The sequence below is a fragment of the Mus caroli genome, unplaced genomic scaffold (assembly GCF_978045245.1).
Source record: "Mus caroli unplaced genomic scaffold, Mus_caroli_1 scaffold_10, whole genome shotgun sequence".
Taxonomy (NCBI): domain Eukaryota; kingdom Metazoa; phylum Chordata; class Mammalia; order Rodentia; family Muridae; genus Mus; species Mus caroli.
In genome coordinates, this window is record NW_028227265.1 from 58,521,776 (window position 1) to 58,539,234 (window position 17,459).

The 17,459-nt window shown below is 53.5% G+C and overlaps 1 protein-coding gene and 1 pseudogene across 1 annotated transcript; one reads left to right on the forward strand and one right to left on the reverse strand.

The window, feature by feature from the left end:
* Positions 1–1,226: 1,226 nt before the first annotated feature.
* Map1s (microtubule associated protein 1S) lies at positions 1,227–12,267 on the reverse strand. The gene is made up of 7 exons (XM_021169649.2): positions 12,133–12,267; positions 7,695–7,799; positions 6,825–6,907; positions 6,100–6,240; positions 3,759–5,847; positions 2,150–2,373; positions 1,227–1,698 (listed from the first exon to the last, which is right to left on the reverse strand). Exons 1-7 carry the CDS (start codon positions 12,254–12,256, stop codon positions 1,543–1,545), a joined length of 2,922 nt encoding a protein of 973 aa, XP_021025308.1. The 5' UTR covers positions 12,257–12,267; the 3' UTR covers positions 1,227–1,542.
* A 3,356-nt stretch (positions 12,268–15,623) lies between these two features.
* Positions 15,624–15,919, forward strand: LOC110300779 (small ribosomal subunit protein eS28 pseudogene; annotated as a pseudogene).
* Positions 15,920–17,459: the final 1,540 nt, after the last annotated feature.

The window sequence follows — 17,459 nt, forward strand, 5'->3', positions numbered from 1 at the left end:
CACCTGACCCAAGTCTTCTCTACTGTCCCATTTCCTGCCTTGCCTTCCTCACAGGCCTAGGGTGCATGGTCAGTATAGATCATGGGGACAAGACACAACTTCCATCCTCCCAGCACTCCCTCTTCTTGAGAAGAGCAAGGGGCTGGATGGCTTAGCAGTTAACAGCACACAGTGCTCTTGCAGTGGACCTGAGTTTTCTCCCAATGTCTGTGTCAGAAAGCTCACAGTACCGGGCGGTGGTGGTGCACGCCTTTAATCCCAGCACTTGAGAGGCAGAGTCAGGTGGATTTCTGAGTTCAAGGCCAGCCTGGTCTACAAAGTGAGTTCCAGGACAGCCAGGGCTATACAGAGAAACCCTGTCTCGAAAAACACCAAAAAAAAAAAAAGCCTGCAACTTCAGCTCCAGGGGAACTGACACCTCCTTCTGGACTCCAAGGGCAGGCACCTGCACTAATGTGCATGTACCCACAAACATGCATACAGGTATACATACAACAGAAAATCATCTGCTGTTTGCAGAGTTGATGTTTCTCTTTGTAGTCCTGGCTGGCCTCAAACTCAACAGATATGCCTGCCTCACTTAGCCTTCTGAATGCTGGGGTTAAAGGCATGCAACACCATGCTGGGCAAAGGCAAATGTTGAGGGTGGGTTGGAGAGATGGCTCAGTGGTTAAGAGCATTGATTGCTCTTCCAGAGGTCCTGAGTTCAATTCCCAGCAACCACGTGGTGGCTCACAACTATCTGTTATGGGATCCGATGCTCTCTTCTGGTGTTGTCTGACGACAGCTACAGTGTACTCATATACATAAAATAAATAAAATCTTTAAAAAAGGAAAGAAAGAAAAATGTCCTATATAGGCTTGCTGATAGCCTGATCCTATGAAGGCATTTTCTCAATTGAGGTTCCCTCCTGTCAAATGACATTAGCTTGTGTCAAGTGGACATAAACAACCCAGCACATCCTAGCCTTCATTACTGAATTCTCCCCAAGCGTGGTTGGTGGCTAGAGTGACTTGGGAAGAGGAACCGTCAATAAGAAAATGCCTCTACCTGATTGGCCTGGGTGAGAAAGCAAGCTGAATGGGTAGGGAGAAGCAGGCAAGCAGCACCCGCCATGACCTGCATCAGCTCCTGCCTGCATCCTTGCGCTAAACAAACCTTTTTCTTAAGTTCTTTATGCCCATGGAGTTTACACAGCAATAAGACAGTAAGACCAAAATCTCAGCCAACAGCTTTATTTTTTGTGGTTTTTGAAACAAAGATTCACTATGAAGCCCAGGCTAGCCTGGACTCTGCATAGATCCTCCTGCCTCTGCAACCTGAGTTCTAAGGTAGAAGGCATGGAGAGCTGTGCCTGACACATGATGGGGCGTGGACAAGTGATAAAGTGCGCAGTTCTCACCCTCGGTGCTGGAGATGGAAGCTGGGATGTCACACGGTGGCTCACTTAAGCATGGGGTCTGGCTTTGCACATGGAGCCACAGCGCCAACCTGGGTCACAGCGAGGAACTGTTGTTCCCAGGCTGCCCTGCAGCATGGGGCTAGAACTCCACCTTGCAGGCGGGGAAGGCCTCATCCTGCATGGACACCAGGCTGCCACTGCCCAGCACCCTGATGCCCAGTGCCTGGTGCTGCGCATGCGTCTCCTCATACCACCTGTGCATCACCGCAGAGTCGAAGGTGGGGATCAGTGTGACCTGGGAGGACAGCAGGCAGAAGGTAACCCTTCATCTCCCCTGGAGCACCAACAGACTTTCACAGTCAGATGCTACCAGGCTGGCCCACCACTCCCCACATGCCCATGAGTCTCCCACCCGCCACTCTGGTTACGCCATCCTATCCCTGGGCTCCCCTACTGAGCTGCTGCAGCTCTAGCGTGGGCCTTTGTTCCCACTGTTCCAGAAGCAGACACTTTGCACACAGGGCTGCCTGGCCATCTGCTCAGCCTGCAATGTACCTCTCAACCAGAGGCCCTCAGCCTCCATGTCCTGGCCCCACACAGCTTTGAGGAGCACCTAACCCTTTGATAACATGACCACCACCTGTTCTCCAGGGGACAGGGCACCTGGGCCCCATGCCCCAGCGTCCTTAGGCTGAGCAGGAAACACCTCTTAGAAGCAAGACCTCAGAGTCCTGTGGTCCACCCACCTGCAAGTCAAGGTCCCACTGCCGCTTGCCAGCCAGCAGTGCATCCAGCACGGCTCGCAGGCCCTCTTCCTGGCGCTGGCCTTGCCCACTGATGACATAGCAGAGTGCACGAACACGCAGGAAGAAGTTCTGGTCCAGGTGGCCGGCACCACCACCAGGCAGGTAGGCCAGGTCCAGGTATACAGGGGAGCCAGCAGCAAGTGGTGTAGGGCGGCCACTGGGTCCTGTGGGGATGTACAGGTTGGTGGTGGCATCATGTAGCTACAAGGTATCTCTGTGGTAGGAGGCTATTACCTCCCACTGGCAAGGACATCCCAGATCCCTGCACCCTGTATTCATGGGGGCTTTGCACTGGGCCATAGAGCTAGGTGCTCAGAGAGTAAGCTCTCAGCCTGCAGCCTGATGTGCACAACTGAGGCTGCTCACAAAGCCAGTCATGTGGGAGGTGTTGAGACACAAAAGCCTTGTCCTACTCCCAGGTGACAGACAGAGAGCCAGGACTCCCACAGCAGCCTCTATGCCACAGGAAGGCCAATGGCGGCTCTGCCCAGGACAGACAGCCCTGCTGGGGATTCTGAGGATCCTGTACGGTCCTAAGGTCTGCAGAGGGGCAAGGCAAAGTCACAGCCACTGCAAGGCCTTTCTGAGCCCAGGCCTCTCTGGGTACCTGTGAGGCCTGAGGAGCTGCAAACACCATCCCTGCCTGGATCTGACATAAACAGAGCTGGTACCATGGCTAGCTGTGCACTGTCCTCAGAGGTGTGGGCCTGTCTCCAGCAAGGTCACTAGGAGCCACTCTGGGTAGATGGAGCTATCAAGTCTCCCCCAGGTGCTTAATCTTACGTTGGTGCAGAGCCTTCTGCAACTAAGCCCCTGACTGACCTGTAACCTGCAACAGTGACTGTAACCTGCAGCAGTGCTTACAACCAGAGTCCTGCTGGGGACAGCCCTGAGACAGTCAGCAGGGAGCCATTTCCAACTTTCAGGACAGGCCTAAAGGTCCATCCATACCCTTGGAACTCACATGCAAAGTCAACCCAGGCACTCACCTGTCAAATCAGCATTCATAGAGGGAGGGAGGCAAGGGGGATCTTTTCTGGTTCTAGGCCAACCTGGGCTGCAGAGCAAAACCCTCTCTCAGTCTGTCTCTGAGACAGGGTGTCTCTCAAGGTTAGCCTCAGACTCCTAAGATCTACCTGAGTCTGCCTCCCAAGTGTCAAGATGAAAGGCTGCACCACTATGCCAGCAAAACCTGCTCAAAACACCAAAAAGGGCTAAGCCTAACCACCTCAGCAAGGCAGAAGGATCCGGCATGCAGCCATCTCAAAGTACAAGACAAGATACAGATGGCTCAGGCAGGTGACAGCTTAAGAGGGCAGTGGTGGACAGGACGGATTACACACACTGTCAGCAATACCCAGCGCCCGACAAGAGGTCACGTGGGGGCCAGACAAGAGGTGTCTTAAATACCATCATTTCAACAGGATGAGGAAGAGCAGAAAAGCCCAGGATCTAGTGGAACTTCCTAGAAAGCAACCTTAGCCAGACCAAGACCGGAAGGCCTCTCTGAAGGCACTAAAGCTGGAGCAAAAGGATTAAAGGGACTCACCGGAGGAGAGCCTTGTGGCAGAGGCCATCTTGGGGACGGTCTTAGGGACTGAGGGCTTCCTAGTAAGGGGTGCACGGCCTGGCCTGTCTGCAGGCTCACTGCGGGCGCTGAGTGGCCGGTTCCGGTCCCCCGCGGGGCCCTTTGTCTTGGCAGCTACAGTTGCAGCTCTGGGGGTGGCAGAGGCAGAGCTAGGCCTTGCAGGGGCCTTGCGGCTACGGCTGGGATTGGTGGTGGTTAGGGGCTGCCGGGCACGAGGCGGTAGCGCCTCCGGGTCCACCATGCAGATTCCTGGTACATCCGGCAGTGGTGGTGGCACACGAGGTGTAGGCGGGGGGTCCCTGGCCGCGCTCTCGCTGCCTGCATCGTCATCAGAATCCGCCACGGGCACGGGATCAGAGTCAGATAGTGTGGGCAGTGACTCGCTCACAGATGTGGGTGGAGTCTCGGGTGGCCGCTCCTGTGACCGAGCACTGCTATCCGAGCTGCCTGGGGAGGCAGGAGGGGGTGGCTTGCGATGTGAGAACTCACAGGGTGACACGAGGCACAGGTCCACATCATGAGGAGACGTGGAGCGGCGCGCAAGGCGCAGAGGCAGGCTAAGCCCTGGGTCACCTGCTGGCAGCACTTGCTCGAAAGATACAGAGAGCGACTCGTCCACCTCGGTTGAGTGGGGTGAGCCCAGCTCCGCAGGCAAAGAGGGCGTGGTCAGCGTGGGCGTCGTGGCTGAGGGCGATGCGTCAGGGGCAGGCTCTGGGCGCAGAGGGCTGAGTGACAGGCGCTCAGGGCTATTACCAGGTGCTGTAGGTGGTGGGGACTGAGCTGGGGACAGAGTTGGGGGTGGGGCAGGTGGCCGCTCAGACTCCAAGATGTTCTCCGCTTCTCCAGGGCACTCAGCCACAGGAGCTGTGAGTGGCGCTGCCAGAACTGGGGCACGAGGCCCATTCTGTGACACACGAGGCTTTGTGTTGACCACACCAGGCCCAGAGCGGCGCGTGTCTCGGGCTGTAGGCCGCGTGGGCCCAGATTTTGTGTCCTTCTTCTGGTCACGAGTGGCCAGGGCAGGCTCCCTTCGCACTGTACTCCTGTTGGCGATGCTGCCGACAGTACCACGGACTGGCTCCTTGCGCCCACTCTCCCGCGAGGCCAGACTGTCTTGGCTGTTGGCCCTGGAGGGCGCTTCCAGGTCATGCGTGGTGACTACTGGCCTGCGCAGGCATGGCAGGTGCTGCAGGCGCTGTAGCCCATCCAGCAGGCGCGCGGGCGGCGTGCGGCCAGGAAATAGTACACGCACAACCTTGTCGCCGGGCGCTGCTGGCTGCCACACAAGCAGAGCACAGGCAGGCGCTGCAGGGTCCCCAGGAGGAGGGTGCAGCACAAAGAGCTCTAGGCGACCTACGCCTAGCTTCTCGAAAAGGACAGTGGGGCACGAGGGCTGTGGGCCACGCTGCAGTGGCAGAGGCACAATGCCCAGGCTCCGCAGCAGGCTCCGAGCACACACTGCCTCGTCTTCGCCCCCACGCAACCTTGAAGCAGCCTCACGAGCATTCAGGAACACCACACCCAGCGCAGGCGACAGCAGGCGACGTAGCCGCTCCTCATGCTGTCCCTCTGGCCCTGCGGCTGCTTCGCGCTCTGCCAGCTTGCGGCGCAGCAGGCTGTTGAGGCCCGGCAAGCTGTCAGCACCCGCGTGGGTCACAAGCACAGCGTCCACGCGATCCAGGTGGCGCACCAGCTTCCAGAAGCTCGACTTGGGGTTGGATCCGCCATTCACCAGCACTGTAAAGCCGTTGACGGCGAAGAAGGCGGCATCTCCCAGGCCACCGGGGAACACATAGCAACAGGGCCTTGCTAAGCGCAGAAAGCCGCCCGCAGCCGGTGGCTCCAACAACTCGAAGGGCGATGGCGGCTCCAGCGACTCAGCCACATACTCCAGGAAGGCACGAAGGCCCTCTGAGGCCGGCAGTCGCGCAGGCGGATTTAGTCGCAGCTGCAGCCCGGGCGCAGGGCCCAACAGCGCCCAGTCCCCAAAGGTTGGACAGGACACAGTGAGGGCTGGGGCAGCTGGTGCTGAGGCCAGTGCATCCTGGACCTGTGGGGCAAGCACAGGACCACCTGGACCTGAAGACTAGATACCACTCCCTCTAACCCCCACCAGCCGCCACTTGTCACCCCGGGCCTACCTACCAGGGTCTCTGGTGGAGTTGCCTTCCTAGCCCACGGCCCCGTTCTGTGTACCCTCCCCACTCACTGCACTGTGCAGTGGATGATAGGCTTCGGAGCCCTTCTCTCACCCTAGAGCACAGGCTTGGGAAAGGGCGGAAGGGGCATGGGAACCACTTACCTCTTTGTCCCCCAGCACCTGAAGGAAGTGGTGGGCCGAGAATCCCCCAGTCTGCAACAGCAGTTCCCCGGTCTCCTCCAGGCAGGGCCCTGCCAGGACCAGCAGTTTGTGAGGGGCGGGGTCCATCAGGAGGTTCCGGAGCTGTGGGTGAGGTGGGCGGCCCGTGAGTGGCACTGGGCCAGGCCCCAGCTCTGAACTCATTGTCAGAGGCAACTGAGAGGCTGAAGGAAAGCAGAACCAGCAGGTGTGCCCACCACAGCCCTCCCCTTCCCTGAGGCCAGCTGGCATCTGCCTGCCAAGCAGGGCTCCTCCAACGTGAGACTCCTGTGAAGACCCACCTAGCCCTTTCTCCATCTTTCTTTAGGCACAAGCTAGCCCTCACCTACCTGCTTCTGCCTCCACCTGCTGGGACAACAGACCTGTGACAACATTCCCAGATCAATTTGTGACATGCATCAGAGAGTCCCAGAGCTGTCTTAGACTGGGAGGAAGGTGCAGGCTGGCCAAAAGCAAGACTCCTACCACCCAGGGCAGCTCCTGCCTGGGCCAGGTAGAGGCTAAGCCAGGACACTTGGGTTCCATGGGTTCCTCCCACCTGCCTCCAGCTCATCAGTGCATTCCATGACCAGCCTTCCTGCCCCAAGTCTACAAGAGGAAGTAGGTGCAGAAGTGTCAAGCACATATGCTGGGTCAGGAGTGAGGACAGCACAGGGCCCTGCTCCTACCTCATCACACAGGGACTTGTCTGAGGGGTTCAGCAGCACCAGCGTCTCCAAGGTCTCTCCACGGTGGTGCAGGCTCCGCTGCCCTGTGGGATGACAAGCCCAGGCCCCGACTCAGGCTGCCTAATCCCAAATCCTACCACCAGGGGACCCTCAAGTACTCAAGCTGCAGGACCCACACAGGGTGCCCCAGCTGAGAGCAAACATGAGAGAAAATGGAAGAAGCCCATGGGTGCCCTGGGCCTCAAGCAGGGACAACACAGACGATCAGCCAGAGATGCTAGACTGCGTACCAGCACGGCTCAGCACCTAAGCCAGGAGGCAACAGGAGGCTCTACATAGCAGACAGCAGCTTCAGCCCTCCCCTGCAAGACCAGGCCAGAGAACATGTGACTACCCAGAAGGGGCGTCCAAAGGGCTGTGGTACACAGTAGGTCACTTCCAGCTTTTTCTCCAATGGATCAGGGGTCAGGAAGCCACTATGACCCAAAGGGACACGTCCTTCCCCTCCTGCAGCTGTAGGTGGTGACTCAACCCACTGGGCAGGGCCGAGCTACAAGCAATACCCATGAAAGGGCTGCTTTGGCCACCCCAGGATCCCAAGGAAATCGCCCTGTACCCCATCTCTGCTTCCCTGTTGGTTCTCAGCCCTGAGGGCCCCTCCCAAAAGTCACTACACCCTTCTGTAAGTTAGGGACAGAGCATATGACTTTCTTCTACTGTCCAAAACCAAGGCAGCATCCACAGGCCAGAGGTACCTCTGTGCAGGCCTTAGCACCGCCTCGCCCCACGCCCGGCATACAGCTGCCACTCAGCAGCTCAGCACCCACTGAGGAGCAGGAGAACCAAGGGAGGCAGAGCGGGGCAGATCACCTTTCACAATGCTGGAGAAGGTGGCCGAATGCCGGGATACGAAGGCCTTGAGCTGCTCATCCAGGCTGCAGACGGCGGGGTCCACATCCTCCCAGGAGCGAACACCTGCAGGCAGCAGGAGACAAAAGCTGAGTGCCAGTGCCCTCCCTTCTGTCTGCTTGGCTCCTGTGGCTTAGCTTCTGGGAAGGCACAGTCAAGGGGCTCAGGGAAGCCTCAGCATCTCTGACTTGAGGCCTGACCAACAAGATGACCAGTCCCTGTCTGGCCATCCGCTTCACATCTCTGCTCTATTAGAATCCTCAAGTTTTGGGAGATTTTTCTGTATGCACATGTATGCATGTGCACACCTATGTAGCTATGTGTGTGCACACACATGTATTTAACTGTGTGTGTGTACCACATGGAGGCCAAAGGTCAACACTTGATGCCCTCCTCAACTGTTTTGGATCTTACATTCAGGGACAGAGTTCCTCAGTAAATCTTCAGGTCATCAACTGGGTGGGCTGGCTCCCAGTGAGCGCCCAGGGCTACCCTGTCTCCACCTCTCCTGTGGGATTACAGGCACACACTGCCAAGCTCAGCTTTCAGGAGAGCCACAGCCATCTTAGTCACTGAATTTGGGGTATCGGTCTCACACTAACACAAACTGGCTTGCACAACAGACCTCTTGCCTCAAACTTCCCAAAGTGCTGAGATGGCACACCTGGCTCTCTCAGGCTACTCCCACCTGAGAAGAACCCCGTGTACCTTTCGCCAGTGTGCAGAGTCCCCTTCCTTCAGACTCTAAGTCAGGCATCGCTCTAAGCCAGTGGTTATCAACCTTCCTAATGCTTGCTGTGAGCCTTTAATACAGTTCTTCGATGGGCAGTGGTGGCGCACGCCTTTAATCCCAGCACTTGGAAGGCAGAGGCAGATGGATTTATAAGTTCAAGACCAGACTGATCTACAGAGTGAGTTCCAGGACAGAGGACAGCCAAGGCTACACAGAGAAACCGTCTCAAAAATAAAAAAAAAGGGGGGGGGTGCTGGCGAAATGGATCAGCGAGTAAGAGAACTGATTGCTCTTGCGAATGTCCTAAGTTCAAATCCCAGCAACCACATGGTAGCTCACAACCACCTGTAATGAGACCTGACACCCTCTTCTGGTGTGTCTGAAGACAGCTACAGTGCACTTATGTATAATAATAAATAAATCTTTGGGCCAGAGCGAGCAGGGACTGAGGGAGCAGAGTTGACCGGAGTGAGCAGAGGTCCTAAAATTCAATTCGCAACAACCACATGAAGGCTCACAACCATCTGTACAGCTACAGTGTACACGCATACATAAAATAAATTAAATAAATAAATAATCTTTTGGGCTGGCGAGATGGCTCAGTGGTTAAGAGTACCGACTGTTCTTCTGAAGGTCCCGAGTTCAAATCCCAGCAACCACATGGTGGCTCACAACCATCCATAATGAAATCTGATGCCCTCTTCTGGAGTGTCTGAAGACAGCTACAGTGTACTTACATATAATAAATAAATAAATCTTTTTTTTTTTAAATCTGTATAAATAATCTTTTTAAAAAAATATACAGTTCTTCACGTTGTGGAGATCCCAAATCATAAAATTATTTTTTAAAGACTTTTAATTGTGTGTGCATTCTCTCTCATTCATATTCTCTCTCTTTCTCATGTGTGGCGCACGCGCGCACACACACACACTAATGGGAGTCCCCGTGGAGGCCAGGAGTGTTGGATACCTTGGTGTGGGTACTGGATATTGAACTCAGGTGCAACTTTTAGTATTTTTAAATCTTTTTTTTTTTTTTTTTGGTTTTTTGGTTTTTTGGTTTTGTTTTTTGTTTTGTTTTGTTGGTTTTTCAAGACACCGTTTCTCTGTGTAGCCCTGGCTGTCCTGGAACTCACTTTGTAGACCAGGCCTCGAACTCAGAAATCTGCCTGCCTCTGCCTCTGCCTCTGCCTCTGCCTCTGCCTCTGCCTCTGCCTCTGCCTCTGCCTCCCAAGTGCTGGGATTAAAGGCGTGCACCACCACACCCGGCTAAATCTTATTTTTAATGATGGATTCTAAATATTTTAACCCCTTTATCACTCACTAGAGGTAGTGGAAAAGAAAGGATATGGGGGAAGTGGACCTGTTGAGAAAGGTTTTTTGGAGTATCTCTCATCTGTGCTGTCTAGAAATGGACAGTTTAATTACAGGTTGGCAGTGGCAGCTTGATCTATTTATAAATCCTTTTTTTGTTGTTTTTTTGTTTTGAGGTTTTTTTGGGGGGATTTTTTTCGAGACAGGGTTTCTCTGTGTAGCCCTGGCTGTCCTGGAACTCAGAAATCTGCCTGCCTCTGCCTCCCAAGTGCTGGGATTCAAGGCATGCACCACCACTGCCCGGCTATTTGTAAATCCTTTATGGATATGTCAGCAGTCTAGTTTGGTAGAGTCGGGTTCAAAACAGTGGTGATACCACCTAGCAGAGATAGCCAGGCCTCAGCCTTAGCTCGAGTCAGCAGGAGGGACCAACATGAACATCAGGAGAAGTTCTCAACTGTTCCTTTCTCAGGGAAGAGAAGATCAGCGAGGATGCGAGACCCACAAGTTTTGAACAGTTGGCTGTACCAGCAAGTCAAGCTCTGTCTCTGTCATTCTCTGGAGTCCTATTTATAGCCTCCAAGCACATGTCCACTGTGGGTCTTATCTCAGCACCTGTACCTAATCAGCCAGAGTCTGCAGAAGTGGCAAGAAACTGTAGAATACCATCACAAGTTTTTTGGTTTGTGTGTGTGTGTGTGTGTGTGTGTGTGTGTGTAGTCTCAGCACAATGTAAGGCGGATCAGTATATGTGTGTTATTAGTAAAGAATCTTTTACCATGTGTCTTTTTATGTGTTTGTTTTAGTAGAAAATCCTCTCTCCTGTGTCTGCTTCAGGGAAATGTTCCTTTACAATTCTGTCCTTAGCTTTTTATATCTTTATCTATTTTAATGAAACATTCTTTCACGTTTGCCCCCAGCAAAACCCCATCCAAGTGACTTTCCAAAGTACCCTTAAGTTTCCACCTCATTCAGGTTCTCTGGAAAAAGTTTGCTCTTAATCACTGAGCCACCTCTCCAGCCTCATAAAGTTATTTTCGTTGCTCCTTGATAACTTATTTTACTAGTTACAAACTGAGCCGGGCGTGGTGGCGCACGCCTTTAATCCCAGCACTCGGGAGGCAGAGGCAGGCGGATTTCTGAGTTCGAGGCCAGCCTGGTCTACAAAGTGAGTTCCAGGACAGCCAGGGCTATACAGAGAAACCCTGTCTCAAAAAAACCAAAAAAAAAAAAACAAAAAACAAAAAAACTAGTTACAAACTGTAAATATCTGCTATGCAGCCCCTCTCCAGAAGGGTCATGAATCACAGGCTGAGAACTCCTGCTCTAGGCCTTCAGCATCCTCGAGTACCCTGACACTATGGAAGTCTTGCTTGCTTTGAGTCCTCTTCCCCAGCACATTACCACTTCTCAGAAGACAAGGGGACACTGCCTGTCGTTCAGCCCAGCCTGTGTGCTGAGACTGTCCCACTGAGGCCCAAGGACCATGCACCTCGATGGGCATTCTACATTGTTCTGAGGATTTGATTTTTTTGAGACACGGTCTCACGTAGTCCAGGCTGAATACAACTGCTCTATGAAGTTAAGGACAAGCCCTTTATCTGGTGTCCATCTCAAAGGTGCTAAGATGACAAATGAAGAATGCTGGGGATGAAGCCCAGGATCGAGCACTCCAGGCAACTTTAGATCTATCGACTGAACCCCAGCACTTATTTTGAATAGGTTGTCTTGTAGCCCTGACTGGCCTGGAACTTGCAGTGCTCCTCTGGCCTCGGCTCACGACTGCAGGGGTAACAGGCACAGGCATCACATTCGCTACCCCGTTGCTGAGGATGCTGCTGCGCCCGATGCCCCAGTGTGGCAGGTGCGCCTGAGTCAGCTCCCCTCGTGCCAAGCATCCCCGGGGCGGCCGCGCCACCCACGCACCAATTAGCACCCGGGAAAGCAGGCCCCCGGGTGCCGGGGGAACGTGCCAGCCAGGCGAAGGGAGGGGCCGTGGGAGTAAGGCCGCACACCGCCGGAACCCCGAAGTCAGGGACGCAGCGCCCACCCGGCCGCAGGCCGCTCCCCAAACCCTGTATCCCCGGAATCTGACGCCACATCTAACGTGCCCCATGCGGATTCCAACCTGCCGCGCCCCACCCAGACCCAGTAACCCGTGTGGCAGCGTTTTGTCCAGGCCGCCGCTAGGCACGTGTGCACCCCTATGCCCGTCTGGATCGTAGGCCACGCCCGGAACGTTGCGTCCAGGGACCCCGCACCCTGCCCGGACCCCGGCCCGCCGCGCGCCGGAACCCCCAGCCCCGGACGCCCCGCCCCGCTGCCACCGCCCCGCGTCCCCACGGACCCGACCTCGTTCCAACTCCTCCAGGACGTAGGCCAGCAGCCCGGGGCAGCCGCACTCGCCGCCCACCACCAGCAACAGTAGGGAGCTGGGCGCCTCCACAGCCTCCGGCGCCGCCATCACCGCCGCCATCTTCGCACCGCCCCGACGCTCTGAGCGCCCCGCCCCGCTGGCCACGCCCCTTCGGGGAGCTTACCGGAAGCACCGGAGACCCCGGCCGGAAGCGCCCCCTCCTCTCCACCCCTCTGTCAGTGCCCGCTAGGCTTTGAGGACTGAGACTGGCTCTGTACTAAGATGCCGTTATCCCTCCCAAATTTTCATCCATTCATTTTTCATTCATTCCCTCATTCATTCTCCCGCTAAGCAACGCTTAGAATCTCTGTCCCCTGAAAACTCATTCCATCACAGGGGTTCTGCACAGAACCAGAGTCGGCTAGGTCCTGCGAGCTTCCGAGTTAGAACCTGGACAGAGAGCGCTTGGGGATGTGTAGCAGCTTGCTAGGTGTGTGTGCTGGGCCAGGTCATTTTGGAAGAAAGAACATTTTGGAGGGGTAAAGTCACCAAGCCTATCTGACACCAAGTCAGGTCGTCTCTAGATGACCCTGGGACTGTAATCTTCCTGCCTTCCCACACGTTGGGACAGTAGATAGCTTGGGATTCACTAGGGCTATGTGTGATGGAGACTGCTTATGTGGCTCCCATTCAGACCTGGAACATTTTCACCCCAAACTTGCATCATGGTTTGTTTTTCGAAACAGGGTCTTTCTGTGTAGCCCTGGCTGTCTCGGAACTTGCTCTCTAGACCAGGCTGGCCTCGAACTCACAGAGATCTGCCTGCTTCTGCCTCCTGAGTGCTGAGATCAAAGGTGTGCTCCACCACCGCCCAGTCCAATCTTCTTTTTTGGCCATTCCAAAATGTTAAGTATTTAAAATGCTGTTCACCCCAAGAAGGACCAGCTGGCTTCCCTCAGGAGTGAGCCTTCTGTCTCTGGAGTAAACAACTAAGCCCAGCCAGGTGCTTCCATTCACAGTCTATCCGCTATCTAACAAATATGAGTCCAGCCTAGGCTACATCAAGTCATATATCAAAAAGAAACAACAATTTAAAAAGACAAAGATTCATGCCTTTAACCTCATCTCTCTAGAGACAGAGGCAAGAGGATCTTTGTGAGTTCAAGGCCAACACTGGTGTACACAGTGTTGGCAAGACAGCCAGACAGACTTTTAAAACAAATGAAAAATAAGCAAAGGCAATTCAGGACTGGTGTGAAGCATCAGGAACAGAATCAAGCCTGCTGCTGACTGACGTTCTGTACAGGACTTCCCCAAGCCAACTTCCTCCTTGATCAGTCTGTAGCATCAGCCACGGCCTCAAGCCATGGGCTGAGCTTCCTGGATACTCTTTTTGGCGCCAATATCCTTCCTGAATCCTGACTCCTCCCCCTTGACTGGTCAGCCTGCAGAAGTTGATGGCTTGTGATTTCCTCTGTTGTTATAACGGAAACAGAACTGGGATGATCCATTCTCTGCCCTCTGGCTAAGATCCAGTGCGGAATGGGCTTGGCAGTGCATCTCCACACCCCTGACTCATCACAGAAGACTGAGTGACCTTGGACAGTCTGTGGCCACCCTGGGCTACATAGGGAGTATGGCTAACCTGGAATATAGAGCGTGTCCCAGGAAAGACTAGGGTAGTAAAATCAACACAAGCGACTACAGGGATAGCTCAAATCTTAAGAGGTCTTAACTGTTCTTGCAGGGGACTCACATTCCATTCCCAACACCCATAGCACAGGTTCTAACTGCATGGAACTCCTGCTCCAAGGGATTTGACACCCCCTCTGACCTCTATGGATGCTCTCATATGCGCAGGCACTCAGACACTAAGAAATCTTTAAAAAAGAAGAGACAGGCATGTTGGCATGCATCTAATTCCAGCACACTGGGGAGGGGGCAGAAGCAGGAAGATCTCTGTATGTGGTTAGCTTTGTCTACATTGAAAGGGTTTGGCCAGCCAGGGCTGCACGGTGAAATCTTACCACCACATCAGAGCTGGAGCTCTGGTGAAGACCAGCAGGGTCACACTCTCTGGTTCTGTTCTGTGCAGGGGACACAGTGGAGGCTTGAGAGTTCTGCACAATGGAGCCAACAGCACATCCCCTACTTTCCACTCATTCATTTACTCAGTCTTTTCATGCTAATGTTCACAGAGTCCCTCAGGATTTGAACCCAGGAGCCCTTGGCTGACTTGTGAGCTCTCCTGCTGCCTAAGGCTCTACTGTTCTCTTTTTTCTACTTCTATACATTCCACAGTGACCTCAAACTGATGAGTCTCCTGCCTCAGTCTCTCAGCTTTGGGCACAACAGACTGCATGCATAGCACTTACATTAGTAGTGAGTGTTAATGTCGTTATCTGGTCTCTGGGCCTGGAGCTCCACAGTACATCTCTGCCATGAGTCAGTTGGGGAAAGGGTTTTCATTAGGCTTTGTGGACCTCAAGTTCTGCAAAATGCACACACACACACACACACACAGAGAGAGAGAGAGAGAGAGAGAGAGAGAAATGTCCTTGAGCTTTTCCTATCCCCAAGGTTGGGAGTCAAGGCGTGGGGATTGCAAGCCTCCTGGAGAGAAAATGAGTCAGTGGTCACTTGGGACTCAGGTCACTTCCCTCACCTCTATCCACACCTAGATCCAGTCAGCTAATGGAGCAGCTGTCTGGTCCCTGTGGAGACAGGGATGGGGGGAGGGGAAGGAGGAAGCTGTGAGCCCTTGAGGCAGTCAGACTTTCTATTCTGCAACACTCCCAAGCTGTTTAGCCAGACATCCCTCTCTGCCTCTGCAGCCAGTCCTGGGGCTCCACATGACCAGCCACCCCTAACCACATTCCAGCACTTTCCCTGGGGGAGTCTAGGCTGGCACCCTATCCCTGAGTTGTAGCTGGTCTTTGCAACTTTGTGGGTTCTTTTTCCCACCCTTTATAGCCCAGTTTCACCCTCTATCACTACATAGGAGAGAAAGAAGGATAAAGGGGAGAGAGATCCCTGAATCTAATTTCTTTCCTTTTGTTTCTTCGAGTATAAACCAACAAACTGCAATCCACTCCCTTGAACAACAAACAACCACCTATCCTATATCTATCATAGTATTAGCTAGCAAAACCACATCTCCGCTAGAGCATGACACAACTCACAGCCAACTGCTGCAGCCAGTGCAGAGGAGCCCCGGTACCTGCACACCTGGGGTTAAAATAAAAACACGTTCTTATGTTTCTGCGTTTTTCAAGAAACCCAAATTCCAAAATTATCACTGATAGGCCAGGCCCCAGCCCCAGCCTCTCTCGGTGGGATCCTAGCCTGTCACACTTCCCTTGAGACACAACCCCAGCCCCTCCCTGGGTGAATCTAGGCTGCCACTCTTCCTCTGAACCATGCCCCCAGCCAGTCCTTTTTAGGTAGACATAAAGGAGGCTCCCCTGTCCGCCAGATCACCGCCATCATGGACACGAGTCGCGTGCACCCATCAAGCTGGCTAGGGTAACCAAAGTGCTGGGCAGGACCAGTTCACAGGGACAGTGCACGCAGGTGCGAGTGGAATTTATGGATGACACCAGCCGCTCTATCATCCGAAATGTCAAAGGCCCCGTTCGAGAGGGTGACGTGCTCACCCTATTGGAGTCAGAAAGAGAAGCTCAAAGGTTGCGTTGATCTTGCAGCTGGTGGGGTTCTGGATATCCACTACTTAGCCCACGGAATGATCTGCAACTGTTAAATAAAGCATTTATATTAATTCTAAAAAAAAAAAAAAAAAAGGAGGCTCCCCTGGAACTTAGAATATTCCCACCTCCAACTCACAACCATGGTCTGGCAGATGTGGGGCACCAAGCTTAGCCCCGTTGAGCTTTGTGAGCCGCTGTCACAGCTCTGACAGCTACCACAGACTTCTCCGTTCCTCCCAACAACTCTTCTGCACCCCCACAACAGCTCCAGAGTCCCCCATGTACCAGGCTGAGCTTTTTCAGTCCCAAAAGCCACCGCCAGCCTCCTGCAGCTCCTTGAGTCCCCTGAGGGAGCCCTGGACCACGCCCCCTCCAGTTGGCACCAATCCTGTGCCTTTCCTTTCTCCCTAACAAGCCAGTCAGACAACGCCATCCCACCTTCAGCGCTGGCTTCTGTGACAGCATTCCCTCAGGTCAGGTCCTCCTTCCTCTTCCTCCCAACTCCTCTTTATTTCTACACCATCACGTCTGTACTGGTTGATTGCTGAGCCCCTCACACCTGCTGTTCATATCCAGCTGGTACTAAGTGAGGCAGTTACATGCAAATGACCCACAGGAACAGTCAACAATACTCAGCTGGTTTGCTTGTTTTCGGTATTTGCGGGGCGGGTGCTTGTTCGTAGCTGTCCTGCTTGTTCTTAGCTGTCCTGAAACTCACTATGTGGAGACTGGCCTGCCTCTGCCTCCTGAGTACTGAGACTTAAGGCGGCTTTCACCACCACCCAGTGAGTACTGAGACTAAAGGCTCCACCACCACCCAGCTTTACTTCATTTTCGTTTGTTTTTTGTTTTCTTAATGAAAACTTAATGTTTGATAATTCATGAGCATAGATAGATTTTTAAAGATTTATTTATGGTTTATGTGAGTGTTCTATCTGAATGTCTCCCTGCATGACAGAAGAGGTCATCAGATCCCACTACAGATGGCATTACAGACAGCTGTGAATCACACCATGTGGTTGCTGGGAACTGAACTCAGAACTTCTGGAAAAGTAACCAGTGCTCTTCAAGGCTGAGCCATCTCTCCTGTCCTCTATTCAGGAATTTTTTGACATGTGTAACTGTGTGGAGGCCCTTTCAGAACCTCCATCTAAACTGAGAACATCTGGAACGAGGTCTGTCTTGCTATCAAAGATGGCCTCATTTTGCATTTCTCCTGTCTTAGTCTCCTGAGTGGCTGGTATGTCAAGCGTGTGGGTCCACACTGGCTCTGCATGTGTGTGCTCATGCAACCACTCGTGTGCATGCCACAGAGGACAACTTTTACAAGTAAGTTATCACCAGGCAGTGGTGGCGCACGCCTTTAGTCCCAGCACTTGGGAAGCAGAGAAGGCGGATTTCCGAGTTCAAGGCCAGCCTGGCCTACAGAGTGAGTTCCAGGACAGCCACCGCTATACTGAGAAACCCTGTGTCAAAAAGAAGAAGGAGGAGGAAAGAAGAAGAAGGAAAGAAAGAAGAAGGAAAGAAGAAAGAAGGAAAGAAGAACAAAGAAAGAAAGAAGAAGAAAGAAAGAAAGAAAGAAGAAGAAGGAAGAAGAAAGACCTGATTCAGGTCCT

Excerpts from the sequence above, each read along its gene's own strand:
- Map1s (XM_021169649.2), bottom strand. The coding sequence starts at position 12,256 with ATGGCGGCGGTGATGGCGGCGCCGGAGGCTGTGGAGGCGCCCAGCTCC. Across the intron at positions 7,800-12,132 it reads CCTGGAGGAGTTGGAACGAG|GTGTTCGCTCCTGGGAGGAT; the intron begins GTCGGGTCCGTG and ends TGCTGCCTGCAG. Across the intron at positions 1,699-2,149 it reads AGTGGGACCTTGACTTGCAG|GTCACACTGATCCCCACCTT; the intron begins GTGGGTGGACCA and ends CTGTCCTCCCAG.